Source organism: Agrilus planipennis, unplaced genomic scaffold (assembly GCF_000699045.2).
Source record: "Agrilus planipennis isolate EAB-ADULT unplaced genomic scaffold, Apla_2.0 scaffold32, whole genome shotgun sequence".
Classification (NCBI taxonomy): Eukaryota; Metazoa; Arthropoda; class Insecta; order Coleoptera; family Buprestidae; genus Agrilus; species Agrilus planipennis.
The window spans coordinates 373,938-387,417 of record NW_020439506.1 but is presented as its reverse complement, the minus strand read 5'-3'; the positions used below and the strand labels follow the sequence as shown (position 1 = coordinate 387,417).

Genomic DNA, 13,480 nt, shown 5'->3' with positions numbered 1-13,480 from the left:
ACTTATCTGACTTCCTAGGTATCTAAAATCAGCCACTTCTTCTAATTGTTCGTCTCCTATCTTTATATTCGCTCTTTCCCTACTTTTTCTTCCCTTGCATACCAGTATTTTAGTTTTACTTTTGATATTGTACTAGGAAATATAAAACTAATGCTTTCTGTGAATAAGATACTCTGACACATCAGCACGCCTCCGGCGGGCAGGAGCTTTAAATATACTACAATCTGTCATAAATCTACCTAACCCAACAATGCCGTCACCAATGCATATACATCTCCAAGCAGTCTGCCGTAGTATTGCCTATTTTATGTCATAGGCCACCAAATATTATTTTTCAACGTTCGATAACTATGCTTCATTATCATTTCCGCATCCAATATATATATCAAAATGATCAGCATATTCACCTGTACAACATACTAAAAATTCATATTCATTGATGACGTCTTTTTTGGTTGGTTAGGTGGATTTATGACAATCTGGAGTTCATGTAATGCCCCTGCCCTGTCATGAGTATTTGAATCACAGAAAGCATTAGTTTTATACATTTCTTAGTACAATATCGGAATTTCATACAATTCCTAGGAAATTTATACGTTTCCNCACAAGTCAACCTAGTCTGGGGTTGTAAATTAGTATGAGCAAAATTGGACTTGGTCTTACATTCTTGCTAGATCAAGACCAAGACCGAACGAACAAGACGAAAACTAAACCAAAGATTAAACGAACAAGACTAAGTCTTAAACCAAGACCGAATATGTAAGACCAAGGCCAAATACGCAAGGCAAAATGAAAAATTATCACTTACGGTGGATTTATGATTTAAACTATTTGAATCAACTTTAATATATTCTTTTTATTATGTTAGCGCGGAAAGCTCGTTTTGCGTGGTATGAAATAGGGAAGAAATGGCCTCTTTTCAGCCGTGTTTTAGTCGGGAGGCAATGAAATTAGTCTTTTGAGCGCATGCGCTGAATTTTATGGGCATGCGCAGAAATCAGTTGTTCAATGACAATATCTTTCTAACCTCTAAATCATTTACTCTTATTTCACCAACTATCAATTTAATGACGAGCTTTCCACACAAACATGACAAAAAATAGTATACGTACCTCGGGAAGAAACAGGGTTATCTCATACTGCATGTTTGCAGTCTGAAAAAACCCTATTTTTTCCCTTGATACGTAATGTACTATTTTGTCATGCTAGCGCGGAAAGCTCGTTTTGCGTGCTATGAAATAGGAAAAAAATGGCCTCTTTTCAGCCGTGTTTTAGTCGGGAGGCAATGAGATTAGTCTTCTGAGCGCATGCGCTGAAGTTTGTGAGCATGCGTAGAAATCAGTTGTTCAATGACAATGTCTTTCTAACCTCTAAATCATTTACTCTTATTTCACCAACTATCAATTTAATGACGAGCTTTCCGCACAAACATGACAAAAAATAGTATACGTACCTCGGGAAGAAACAGGGTTATCTCATACTGCATTTTTGCAGTCTGAAAAACCCCTATTTCTTCCCTTGATACGTAATGTACTATTTCTTGGAGCAAAAAGTGTTTAGTATTAAATTTTCAGTTTAGTTTACTAGATAAAAAAAGAGAAACTTTACCACTGTTTCAAAAAAAGGATCTACAGGAATGTCCTCGGCATAAGTGTTCATTGTTTCTATGTCTGGATAACACAGGGTTGAAATATACCTATAGACAAACTAATTTTTTTTTTATATTTTTTACTTCTTTCAAGTACCATTTTTTTCATTAAAAGTTGAATTTATGAGTTGGAGAAAAAGTGAATTTAATCATTGAAGGAAGGGTAGATAAGTTTATCAAAACCTTCAACAGTATTCTCCTTAAAATCATGACAAGCTAACATGTATGAGATGAGAAAAAATTTCAGCATTTAAGACTTTGTGCTTAAAAGAATTATTAAAAAATACATAAGTATTAGATTAAATGAGTAAGACCAAGACAACACGCAAGACCAAGACTGAGACTATATCAACAAGACCAAAACCACTACCAAAAATGGGACAGTCTAGCTCTTAATCTTGCTTTACGCATCACTATTGTAAATGAATAAAACAATAGAGTGATAATTTATGACGCTCGGCTTTCAAAATCGTTTCATTATCAGGATTTTGAAAATTCCTAATATCAAACTCAAAAAAGTTGCAGTTTGTGGTCGCTTTGAAAACATTTCTACATGAAATAAAAAGGAAAAACGATTAAGAGAGCTGTCATGTACGATCTATCGTTAGTTATCGAATTAAAATCTAAACTCAAAATTAGCCGAGGGTAGCAAAATATTAAAATATTTAACCTCAAAATTCGAAGGATGCTAATTTAGCTTATTTAGTTTTGAAATTAGGATATCTCTATATTCCAATATGCTGAGGTAATTCTGTGGCTTAATTCATATTCAGTGTCGAAATTAAGATTAATACATTCCAAAATTTTGATATGCTGGGACAACTATCAAAAGATAGCTCGAAAATTACTCCTCTGTGGGTTGTTATACCCTTCTATTTTACCGAGTAATGCTATCGAAAACAACAAGAGGACTCCTCACTTTATTTATAGAAACTGGCTTTCATTTAATCTCTCAGTAACTTTAGATTCAGGTAGTCCTTGATGTGTTGATCGAAAGTCTTAATGGTCGTAAAGTCCTCAAAATTCATGTTTTCAAGACATAGGTATAACCCTCTGAAGTTAGACTTTTAGTAGGTTGTGCAACTGTGTAAAACTGAAGCATGTTTTTGTATATCTTCTATCACTTCAGCATTTATATTTTTCTCAACTTCTTGTTGTTCTATTCTTGCTCTAACATTGAATTTAGCAAGAAGGTCCTATGAGCAGATGTTATCATCATCATAAAGTCTTCAGTTCTAAGACTGGTTGGACACGCACTTCCACTCCTTCCTATCCTGAGCTAATCTTCGCATTTCTCTAAAACTAGATGTTATAACTAGAATGAAATTAGCTTTTGTAAACTACTGTGATGTAGTAAACAAAAATCGCACTTTTGAGGGTCAAATGGTACGTAATCGCGCAATCTAACCACGCTATACATCGGTTCGTAGGCTCCCTTACTCACACCTTCTCCACATATTATGTGTTTGTATATTTAACATATGTGCATCGAAATACATACACATATACACCAGTGCGAAACCCCCGAAAAGTCTAACTTCGGAGAGTTATATCTTTAGGCTTTAACGACCGTTGAGACTCTTGATCCACACATCAGGAACTATAATACTCGAATCCAAAGTTTGAGAAAGTTTAACCGAGCACCGTTTTCCATAAAGAAACTGCGAGGACCTTTTGGTCTTTTTAAGAGGATTACCTAGCGAAATAAAACGACACAATAGTCAACCAACTATTTAAGAATTGTCCCAGCATATGGAAATAACAGTAATAACTTATAATATACACATGAAGGACTAACTGAATTTAATGTTTCGGAGAATTAAACCGAGGACCTTTTTTCATAAGAATAATGGGAGGTATTTAAAATTCCTGAAATGTCTGAATTTGATTTGATTTGAATTCAGCGTTCCAACTGTATCAAAAAAAGCAAAACTGGTCCTAGTTTCGTAATAGGTATATCTTGACCAGTGTTGTTAATTATAAAATAAGGTGCTTTTGAAAATATGAAATGAACGTCGTTTTAGGAAAAAAAATTGCCACGGAAACCATTTCTTTACCCAAAGCAATTCTTAATATTCCTGGTAGAGACAGTAAAGCCACTCAGGAGATACTTTTCTTGGCTGAGAATTTACCTCCGTTAGGATTCAAAACTTATTATGTTTCCAAAACTGAAGGAGTTGTATCTAATAAAACTCATCAAGAATTTCAGGCAAATGTAAGTGATGAACTAAGAGAATAAGTTTTATTTAAGTTTTCATTATTTAGCCAAATAAAAATAGTAATGGAGACGTCGAAGTAACGAAAGGTGATATCGGTTTGACTTACAACGAAGAAACGGGTCTTTTGACAGGAATAAAGATGAACGGAGAATACATACCAATTACTCAAAAATTCCTTCTGTATAGAGGATTCATTGGAAATAATGGAAATTCAGCAAATAGATCATCGGGTGCTTATATTTTTAGACCTAATGATTCGAATGTGTATACAGTTTCGGAAAAAGCCACTATAGAAACTTACTTGGGAAGTTTAATTGTCGAAATTAGACAAACATTCAGCGACTGGATAAGTCAAACAATTCGCTTGTACTGTTCGGAGAACTTTGTCGAATTTGATTGGATTGTTGGACCAATTCCGACCGAGTATGTGCTGATATTTTATTGTATTTAATTATGTAAATAGGTACTAATTGCTATTTTATACAGCGGAGGTAACGGTAAAGAAATTATAACTCGGTACACCACAACTTTGAAAACAAATTCGACCTTCTATACGGATTCCAATGGTAAGGAAATTTTAAAAAGAGTAAGAAACTTTAGACCAACGTGGGATTTGAATGTTTTTGAAAATGCATCTGGTAATTATTATCCCGTCACATCTAAAATATCAATTAGAGATGAAACAAATGGTTTGGAAGTGGCTGTCCTTACCGACAGACCCGAAGGTGGAAGTAGTCTAAGCGATGGTGAAATCGAACTTATGGTTGGTATTTGCTATTAGGGGCCGTTCAAGTATTACGTAAGCACTATGGGGGGTGGGGGGTCTTTGTTTTGCTTATTTTGGATGACATGGGGGGTAGGGGAGTCTAGATGATGATTACGTCATCGGTAGTTATTTACTTTTTTACACAAATGGCAACCCTCACATTGTCTATGCTTGAAAATGAAACGCATTTTTAAAAATTCCCGCAAATAATGCATACGTTTAGGCACTCGCTTTAGAACCGATTAGGGGAATTACCGCGCGCTATTCACTTGTCTAAATTTTCTCCGTTAGTGTATTGTTTTGTTTGGATACTATAGCGAGTAGACGTATTGTAAGCATAGCAAAGCAAGTTAACATTTGTGTTACCGTTGATTCCATTAGCCAAAGTTTAACGTTTAAATAAGATGTCGTTTCAAATAGACAAATCCAAGTTATACCAAAAATTGTTTCAAAGTTTTAAAAAATCTCATGCGAGTACGAAAGTACAAAATGTACAACGTAGTTAACGAAGTGTGGCGAAATTATAAATTACAAGCAAAGTCCGACAAGGAACTAGATATTATTGTATCTAAGAGAATTGAAGAAGAATTGCAAGCGGCGACTAAGAATAAATCCAATCTACTACATTTTTTTTCCAAGGTGAGTTACGAAATCATTTTAGGTACCTATAAGTACTAGAAATATTAGAAATCGCCAAATAGTTTCTCTTTACATTGTATAACAATAATTTAGAGGTTTTATGATTAGAAAATATTATGGCCTATCGCAAAGTATAGAGGTAATATTCATTATATAGATTTATTTCTTAAGATTGACTCCGTCAATTGGCCACAAAATACAGTGTGTTAGTTTTCTCTATGTGATGGGTTCGATTCCTGGCTTTAAAGATTATTTACAATACATTTATAATTGAAAAATGTTTACGTAAGCATGGGAGGAGGGGGTAAGAGCTTTGCTTACTTTTGCTGACAAGGGGGATGGGGGGGTAAATGATTGTAATAAATCTGTTACGTAATATTTGAACGGCCCCTTATATGTGCATTAGTATTTTTATGTATCCAATTAAATAAATTTTTAAGATTCATCGCAATTGCTTTGCTGACGATTCTTTTGGCGTTGGGGAAGCATTAAATGAATACGCCTATGGAAAAGGTTTGGTGGTTAGGGGTTCGCATTATTTTAGTTCCGGGTCATTCTTAAAATTAACAGGTTAACGAATAAAATTTATCGCTTTCGAAATGGTTTTGGTCTGTTACTATTTTTCAGGAGATCAAACCTTAGCTTCTCAACAGAAAGATATAGCACAACGTAAGCTACTGAGAGCGTGGACTTTCTTAGCTCCAACCGACGGTCTTTCTTTCAAGGAATACAAAGAGAAACACGTTTTACAGTACGAAGGACTCGTCAAAGCTTTGCCGAAGAATGTTCAAATCCTTACGCTTGAGCCTTGGATCGATCAATCGTTTTTGCTTCGATTAGAACATGTTTTCGAAGTAAACGAAGATCCCCATTGGTCGAGCAATCAAATCGTTGATCTCAATGTGAGTGATTCCTTATGAATTTATGAATCCCTTAAAATGGCTACAATATTTTATCAGGTAATTCTTCTTTTAGGACATTTTTACATCGTTTGAAATAACGTCAATAGAAGAAACGACTCTTGGCGCAAATCAGTTATTGAAAGAAAACGAACGTTTATATTTTACTAGAGAGACGAACGAATGTCGATTCGATTGGAAAAACGCAAATAAAATATATGACGCCACCAAAAAATTAAAAATTGAGCTGATGCCAATGCAAATAAGAACTTTTATTATAGATATTAAAAAGAAGTAGATAAATGACGAAACAGTGTACTTAAAAATCACAAACGGTTTTTATTGATGATGACATTTGGAAAAATATACATAAATTATATTGCTTTTNCACAATTTTAACAGAAAGTTTGAAAAGATATTTACAAACAAGAATAATAAAAATAGAAATATATATAGAAACATTTTAACATGATATAGCGGCCAGGTATGCGCGGCCACAACGCTAACACTGTTTATTGTACTTTTAATAGTAATATGGAAATACATACTTACAATTGGCAGTACTTACCAGTCATTTGTGAAATGTCAATGACGTTTGAAACGATTGAGATCTCATTTATTTGTACTTTTAGCAGTAATTTTAATAATAATTTGGAACCGTCTTTACTCTATACTTGGCATTATTGCCAATTCTAGAATGTCAATGACGTTTGGCACACTGAAATTTCTCTTGTTTGTTCTTTGTTGTAGTTTCAATGACATATGATAGTGTAGTGACTGCAATGTTACAAACTTGACAACAGAAATTTTGTTATTCTTGAGAACATGCAATTGTCTTAACTTATGAAAGGTTACCGGACTTCACTGTCAGTACCGTAATTCCTTTTTCTTCCTTCTCGTACGTAAATTATTGGTTAACGGGTTTCGCGCCGCTGATTGGTATGCGTGGACACGTATAATAAATTTTATTAATAGGCAAAAGTATGCGTTATAATAGCATTGTAACCGTGGTTAAGAGCCAATCGCCTGTACGTTTACCAACCTGTTGATTGCGGTAAATGCGTGTAAGTACGTGACAAAGATACTTAGCATTCAATCGAACCTAAATATATGTATTTTATATACCGGTTGCTAAAGAGCAGATCTTGGCGTAGGGAATCTCAAAGTGCGAACTGTCAATATATATAAAAACTGTGTATTTTCCCACAAAAAAAAACTTCCAGCTAGTGTATGCGCACGGCGCCGTTCTCTCAGTATTAGAGATGTCAAGATTTGCATTTTCGCATATGGTATATATGTTAACGGTAATCCGTCATTGCATACAATTCCTAGGAAATGTATATAATTCCTAAAATCACCCGGAAATGTGTGAAATCAATTATATTAAACCCATTTCTTTGGAAATCTATACATTTTCTAAATAGCAATCGGAAATGTATTACATTCAAGATGTATTCACAGATAACTCTGATTCTCAGTTTACCAAGTGTTTTATTCATTTTATTCACAGAGAGCATTAGTTTTATGAATTTCTTAGTACCTGCAATATCGGAATTTTATACAATTGCTAGGAAATGTGTATGTTTCCGAGGATGTGTGTATTAAAAAATCTTTGAAACAATATTTTATACATTTCCTAAATAGTCTCGGAATTCCTGTATTTCATACATTTCCGGTAACATATACACCGATTATGCAGATAGAATGCAGGCACTGCTAGAATAGATTCAGCTCGTGTTAAATTTTGATAGAGGGAGAAGGGGGCAGATAAGTGAAGGGGTGGAGTGGGGAGTGCAAATTTGTACATCCGAAAAACAATTCAATGTATAAAAATGGACAGTTTAGTGTCTAAAAACTTCGTAAATAGACAAATTTAAACTCTATAAGAGCAAAGGCTTTCACGGCCGGAATCCATAGTAGAATGAAGATTCGGGCCATAGGGCCGTGGTCTAAGTGAACTATTCTGTCCAGACGTTTCGTCGGTTACTGCGGCTGACATCTTCAGTGGTAGTGCGGTGTTTACAACGACGTCGCTGTCGAGACTTCGTGATATTATCTACGTTCACGTTGTCAACGCAGCACTACCACTGAGGATGTCACGCAGTAGCTGACGAAACGTCTGTTCAGAATAGTTCACTTAGACCACGGCCCTATAGCCCGAATCTTCATTCTACTATAAATTTAAATTGTTTCGTATTTCACGAAACTAATTCTTCTATCAATTTTTTACGATCAATTTCGTTAACAACATCATGATAAATATGCAACATCACAATATGATTCAATTTTGTTTAGCCCATCGTTGATCGAATGTAACTTTTAAGACGTTTTAATGCTAAAAACCATTCATGCACTTCATGAACCGGGAATCGCCATAAGAAGCCGAACAAATTCAGGAAATTCGGGTAAAATATACCGAATGCCTAACTGCTTTCTCGCAATAATTGTCTTCTGTTGTCTATTTATTTCATGTGTTATGTTATGTATAAGTATATTAATCCAGAAAAGCAATAGAGAAGGACCTGTACCTACAGAGGCGTATAAAACCAACCTGTACGTAGGACTGGTAAAATAAAGATACATTTAAAAGTACAAAAAAAATACATAGAAAACTTACGGTTAAAATTTTTATAGTAAAAACGCATAATAAAAATTATTAAACTTATAAATAATTAATTTTAGTAATCACATAAGATTATACAAGCTAATAGACAAGATTCTATACAGGGTTTAAACAATTTTAATGGTCTTAGCATCGCTGGGGTTAAGACCCATTTTTTAAGTTTGTTTTATTACTTTTTTTGTAATTTATAGATTCTTAAGTTCTTTTGGAAGGCAGTTGAAATATTTGTATGCCGTTACCAAACAGCTTTTTTGACCATTAGTCTTTCTAGGTGCTAATGCAGTCTGTATAATCTTATTTCTATTAACGCTTCAAGACTTAATGTTGATCTTAATTCCTCATAGAAATGAACTAAGCAATTTAATATATATATATATATAGGATTGATTTATCGACATAGGCCTTTCTTCTGCAGTTTTGTGAAATATTTTTACAATTTTTTTTGCAAGGAATGTAAGGTATATAATACATTATTGTAAGAACCACTCCAAGCTATGATTCCGTAGTAGGCAGTATTTTGAAACAAATCATAGTAGATCATATTAAGAATGTCTTATGACATGCAATATTTCAATCTATGGAAGGCAAAAACCAAATATCGCAATTTTTTAACTTTATTAGTTACATGATTTTTAAATCTCATTTTATAATCTATAAGATACATCTAGATACATGTTGTCAGTTGCTTTTTTTAATTCTCTATCACCAATATCTAAATTAATGTTCTCTGTAAAAATATCCTCATAATTGTTGTATTACATGTAGACAAACTTATCAACATTAATCTTCAATTTGTTTACATAAGGCCACTTATTAATATAAACAAGAGGCTGATTCATTTTGAATTTGGTTTCAACCCAGGTTTGCTCTGAACTAAACACAACAGTGTTATCAGCAAACGATATAGCATTTTTTGTTATTAAATTTAATAGGCCATTGATGTAAATTAAAAATAAAAGAGAGCCCAAGACTATACCCTGGGACACCACATTTTATTACCAATAGATTACTTTTACTAGAACCGTATTTAACTATTTGCTTTCTATTGAAAAAATAACTCTTCAATAATTGGAATGCTGGGCCTCTAATTCCAATATGTTTTAGTTTAACTAAAAGCATGTTATATTCCACAGTGTCGAATGCCTTCGCAATATCGAGAAACGTGGTTACAATAGGTTTGTTTTTATCTAATTTTTCAAAAATCAAAGCTGTAATGTGTGAGGACATCATTGGTACTATGACTAGACCTGAAACCGTATTGATTGTTTGCAATAATGTCATCTTAAAGTGCCGGGATACGTGTAGCTATTATTTTTTCAAAAATTTTCTCAATATTTGAAACAAGAGCGATAGGTCTGTATTGGTTTGGCGAATTTTTGTTACCATTCTTAGAAACTGGAACCACTTCAGCTATTTTGAGTGCATCAGACCCATTTTGATTTGGTAATACACAAATTAAATAAGTGCTACTGGTTTCGAAATAAAGTTACTAATTCTTTATACATATGATTTAATGCTGTATTCATATTAAATGAATTAATGTTGCATATACCTACTTGTCACTATTAATATAACCATTTCCCTCCAAGAAACTAGCAGGTGGGGCCTCTTTTTACGGTGTAACACATATCCCATAAGGAAGGAGAAAGGATTTAAAAGAGAATTCTTATCGTAAATTTAAATATGTAGTATATTTCGTAAAATACGCAGAAAAAAATGACAGAAATTTTTAAAGAAACGTAATTCCGACTACGATTAAGATTTAATGTGAGGTATTTGTCTAGTTGGAAGCAGACTTCTAGATACAGTTGGAGAAGGTGAAGATTTTAGGAAATACGAACTGAAGAAATATTTAGAATCCGACAAAGATACAAAGGACGAAAATTTGTTAGAGTAGAATGGCTCGTTCTCAGCATTCTGTAACAAGTGTTCCAGCAGAACGCCTATTTTCAAAAGCTGGTTTGGTTGTAAAGAAGCATAGGAATAAACTAAATGCTGAGTCGGCCAGGACCATTGTTATGTTTAAATTGGAGATATACATGTTCACTAAAGTTGCAACTTGAGTGAAATTCTTGTCGTTAAGCGGTATATACAACCGATAAAACGCATAAGAGAACTAGCATTTTTGTCATGTTAGCGCGGAAAGCTTGTTTTGCGTGCTATGAAGTAGGGAAGAAATGGCCTCTTTTCAGCCATGTTTTAGTCGGTAGGCAATGAAATTAGTCTTTTGAGCGCATGCGCTGAAGTTTATGGGCATGCGCGGAAATCAGTTGTTCAATCACAATGTCTTTCTAACCTCTAAATCATTTACTCTTATTTTGCCAACCATCAATTTAATAACGAGCTTTCCGTACAAACATGACAAAAAGTAGTATACGTACCTCGGGAAGAAACAGGGTTGTCTCAGATTGCATGTTTGCTTCGGCTCGGGTTGCAATTCACATGCAGTCTGAAATAACCCTGTTTCTTCCCTTAATACGTAATGTACTATTGTATCGAAACATTTAATCTTGTCTCATCTCGTCTTTTTCCAGACAGCCATATATCGTCTTGTTTCCAATCAAAATTCTGTCAAGACGAGACAAAACATAAGCGAGTCGAGATGAAACAAGACCAGGCGCACACTTTATCTCGTCTCACTGCAACACTATTGTTCTTAAGTTTTGGGAAGTCCGGGATAGTTGAACCTCTTTTTGTTTAAAGTATCGTATTTTCTTATAAATAAGGCTTAGTGATTTAATTATAATAATAAAAAGTAGCTTGTTTATTTAGGTTTACTTATGCATAATTACTTTTTCGATATTATAGTACTGAAATATGTTATATATATTTGAATGAAAATTGGGATATGAGTGAACTCTCCCCATCCTTAGGGGCCACTTGAGTTGAACATTGCTTTTTAAAGGGTAAAATAAAAACATTTTGCAGCTTAAATCACATATATATTAAACAAAACATCACAAAATTAAATTAAATTATAATGAAACACAGTTATTGCTCTTCTTATAAAGAAAAAAAAAACAAAACTTCAACATATTCTTTAACATTCCACAATCAACATTTTGTTAAAAAAAATGGTAAAGGTCCCCGAAGGGGGTGGGCGGGATCGAAAGAGAAGGTCTCCCCCACCACTGTACCATAAAAAGTTCGTGGCGGTTCAAAGTTAATAAATATGNTTTTCTCTATGTGATGGGTTCGATTCCTGGCTTTAAAGATTATTTACAATACATTTATAATTGAAAAATGTTTACGTAAGCATGGGAGGAGGGGGTAAGAGCTTTGCTTACTTTTGCTGACAAGGGGGATGGGGGGGTAAATGATTGTAATAAATCTGTTACGTAATATTTGAACGGCCCCTTATATGTGCATTAGTATTTTTATGTATCCAATTAAATAAATTTTTAAGATTCATCGCAATTGCTTTGCTGACGATTCTTTTGGCGTTGGGGAAGCATTAAATGAATACGCCTATGGAAAAGGTTTGGTGGTTAGGGGTTCGCATTATTTTAGTTCCGGGTCATTCTTAAAATTAACAGGTTAACGAATAAAATTTATCGCTTTCGAAATGGTTTTGGTCTGTTACTATTTTTCAGGAGATCAAACCTTAGCTTCTCAACAGAAAGATATAGCACAACGTAAGCTACTGAGAGCGTGGACTTTCTTAGCTCCAACCGACGGTCTTTCTTTCAAGGAATACAAAGAGAAACACGTTTTACAGTACGAAGGACTCGTCAAAGCTTTGCCGAAGAATGTTCAAATCCTTACGCTTGAGCCTTGGATCGATCAATCGTTTTTGCTTCGATTAGAACATGTTTTCGAAGTAAACGAAGATCCCCATTGGTCGAGCAATCAAATCGTTGATCTCAATGTGAGTGATTCCTTATGAATTTATGAATCCCTTAAAATGGCTACAATATTTTATCAGGTAATTCTTCTTTTAGGACATTTTTACATCGTTTGAAATAACGTCAATAGAAGAAACGACTCTTGGCGCAAATCAGTTATTGAAAGAAAACGAACGTTTATATTTTACTAGAGAGACGAACGAATGTCGATTCGATTGGAAAAACGCAAATAAAATATATGACGCCACCAAAAAATTAAAAATTGAGCTGATGCCAATGCAAATAAGAACTTTTATTATAGATATTAAAAAGAAGTAGATAAATGACGAAACAGTGTACTTAAAAATCACAAACGGTTTTTATTGATGATGACATTTGGAAAAATATACATAAATTATATTGCTTTTTATTTGTTCATTTGTGCTTATTCATACTTAACCAACTACAAAAAAGGAGAATAATCTCGATTAGTTACCAAATTGTTTTGAATTATGTATGTATGTTACCGGAAATGTATGAAATCTAGAAATTGTATACAATTATACACACATATCCTGGGAAATGTATACATTTCCTAGGAATTGTATGAAATTTCGATATTATACTCATCATCATCATCATAAGGTCATCAGTCCTAAGACTGGTTGGACACGTACCTCCACTCTTTCCTATCCTGAGCTAAACTTAGCATTTCCCTAAAACTAGAACAGCCCACATCCTTAACTATTTGCGAACAGTAATCTAATCTAGGCTTACCTCTATCCCTCCTAACTCCTGTTTCTGCCTCTAATATGTCTCTGACTAGACCTTCATGCCTGAGAAGGTGTCCTACCAACCTATC

At 34.0% G+C, this 13,480-nt stretch overlaps 2 protein-coding genes across 4 annotated transcripts in view; both read left to right on the top strand.

Moving 5' to 3' along the window:
* The window catches only part of LOC108735758 (lysosomal alpha-mannosidase-like), a 39,980-nt gene extending 33,463 nt beyond the window's left edge, over window positions 1–6,517 (top strand). For all 3 annotated transcript variants that reach the window (XM_025979212.1, XM_018467895.1, XM_018467897.1), the window contains 6 exons: window positions 3,673–3,863; window positions 3,914–4,290; window positions 4,354–4,630; window positions 5,713–5,842; window positions 5,900–6,174; window positions 6,248–6,517. In XM_025979212.1, coding sequence (XP_025834997.1) covers window positions 3,673–3,863; window positions 3,914–4,290; window positions 4,354–4,630; window positions 5,713–5,842; window positions 5,900–6,174; window positions 6,248–6,469 — 1,472 coding nt within the window. In that variant the 3' untranslated portion in view covers window positions 6,470–6,517. The remainder of the gene's footprint in view (window positions 1–3,672; window positions 3,864–3,913; window positions 4,291–4,353; window positions 4,631–5,712; window positions 5,843–5,899; window positions 6,175–6,247) is intronic.
* A 3,490-nt stretch (window positions 6,518–10,007) lies between these two features.
* LOC112905881 (lysosomal alpha-mannosidase-like) lies at window positions 10,008–13,005 on the top strand. Its single transcript, XM_025979194.1, has 4 exons — window positions 10,008–10,049; window positions 12,201–12,330; window positions 12,388–12,662; window positions 12,736–13,005. Exons 1-4 carry the CDS (start codon window positions 10,008–10,010, stop codon window positions 12,955–12,957), a joined length of 669 nt encoding a protein of 222 aa, XP_025834979.1. The 3' UTR covers window positions 12,958–13,005.
* The last annotated feature ends 475 nt before the right edge of the window (window positions 13,006–13,480 follow it).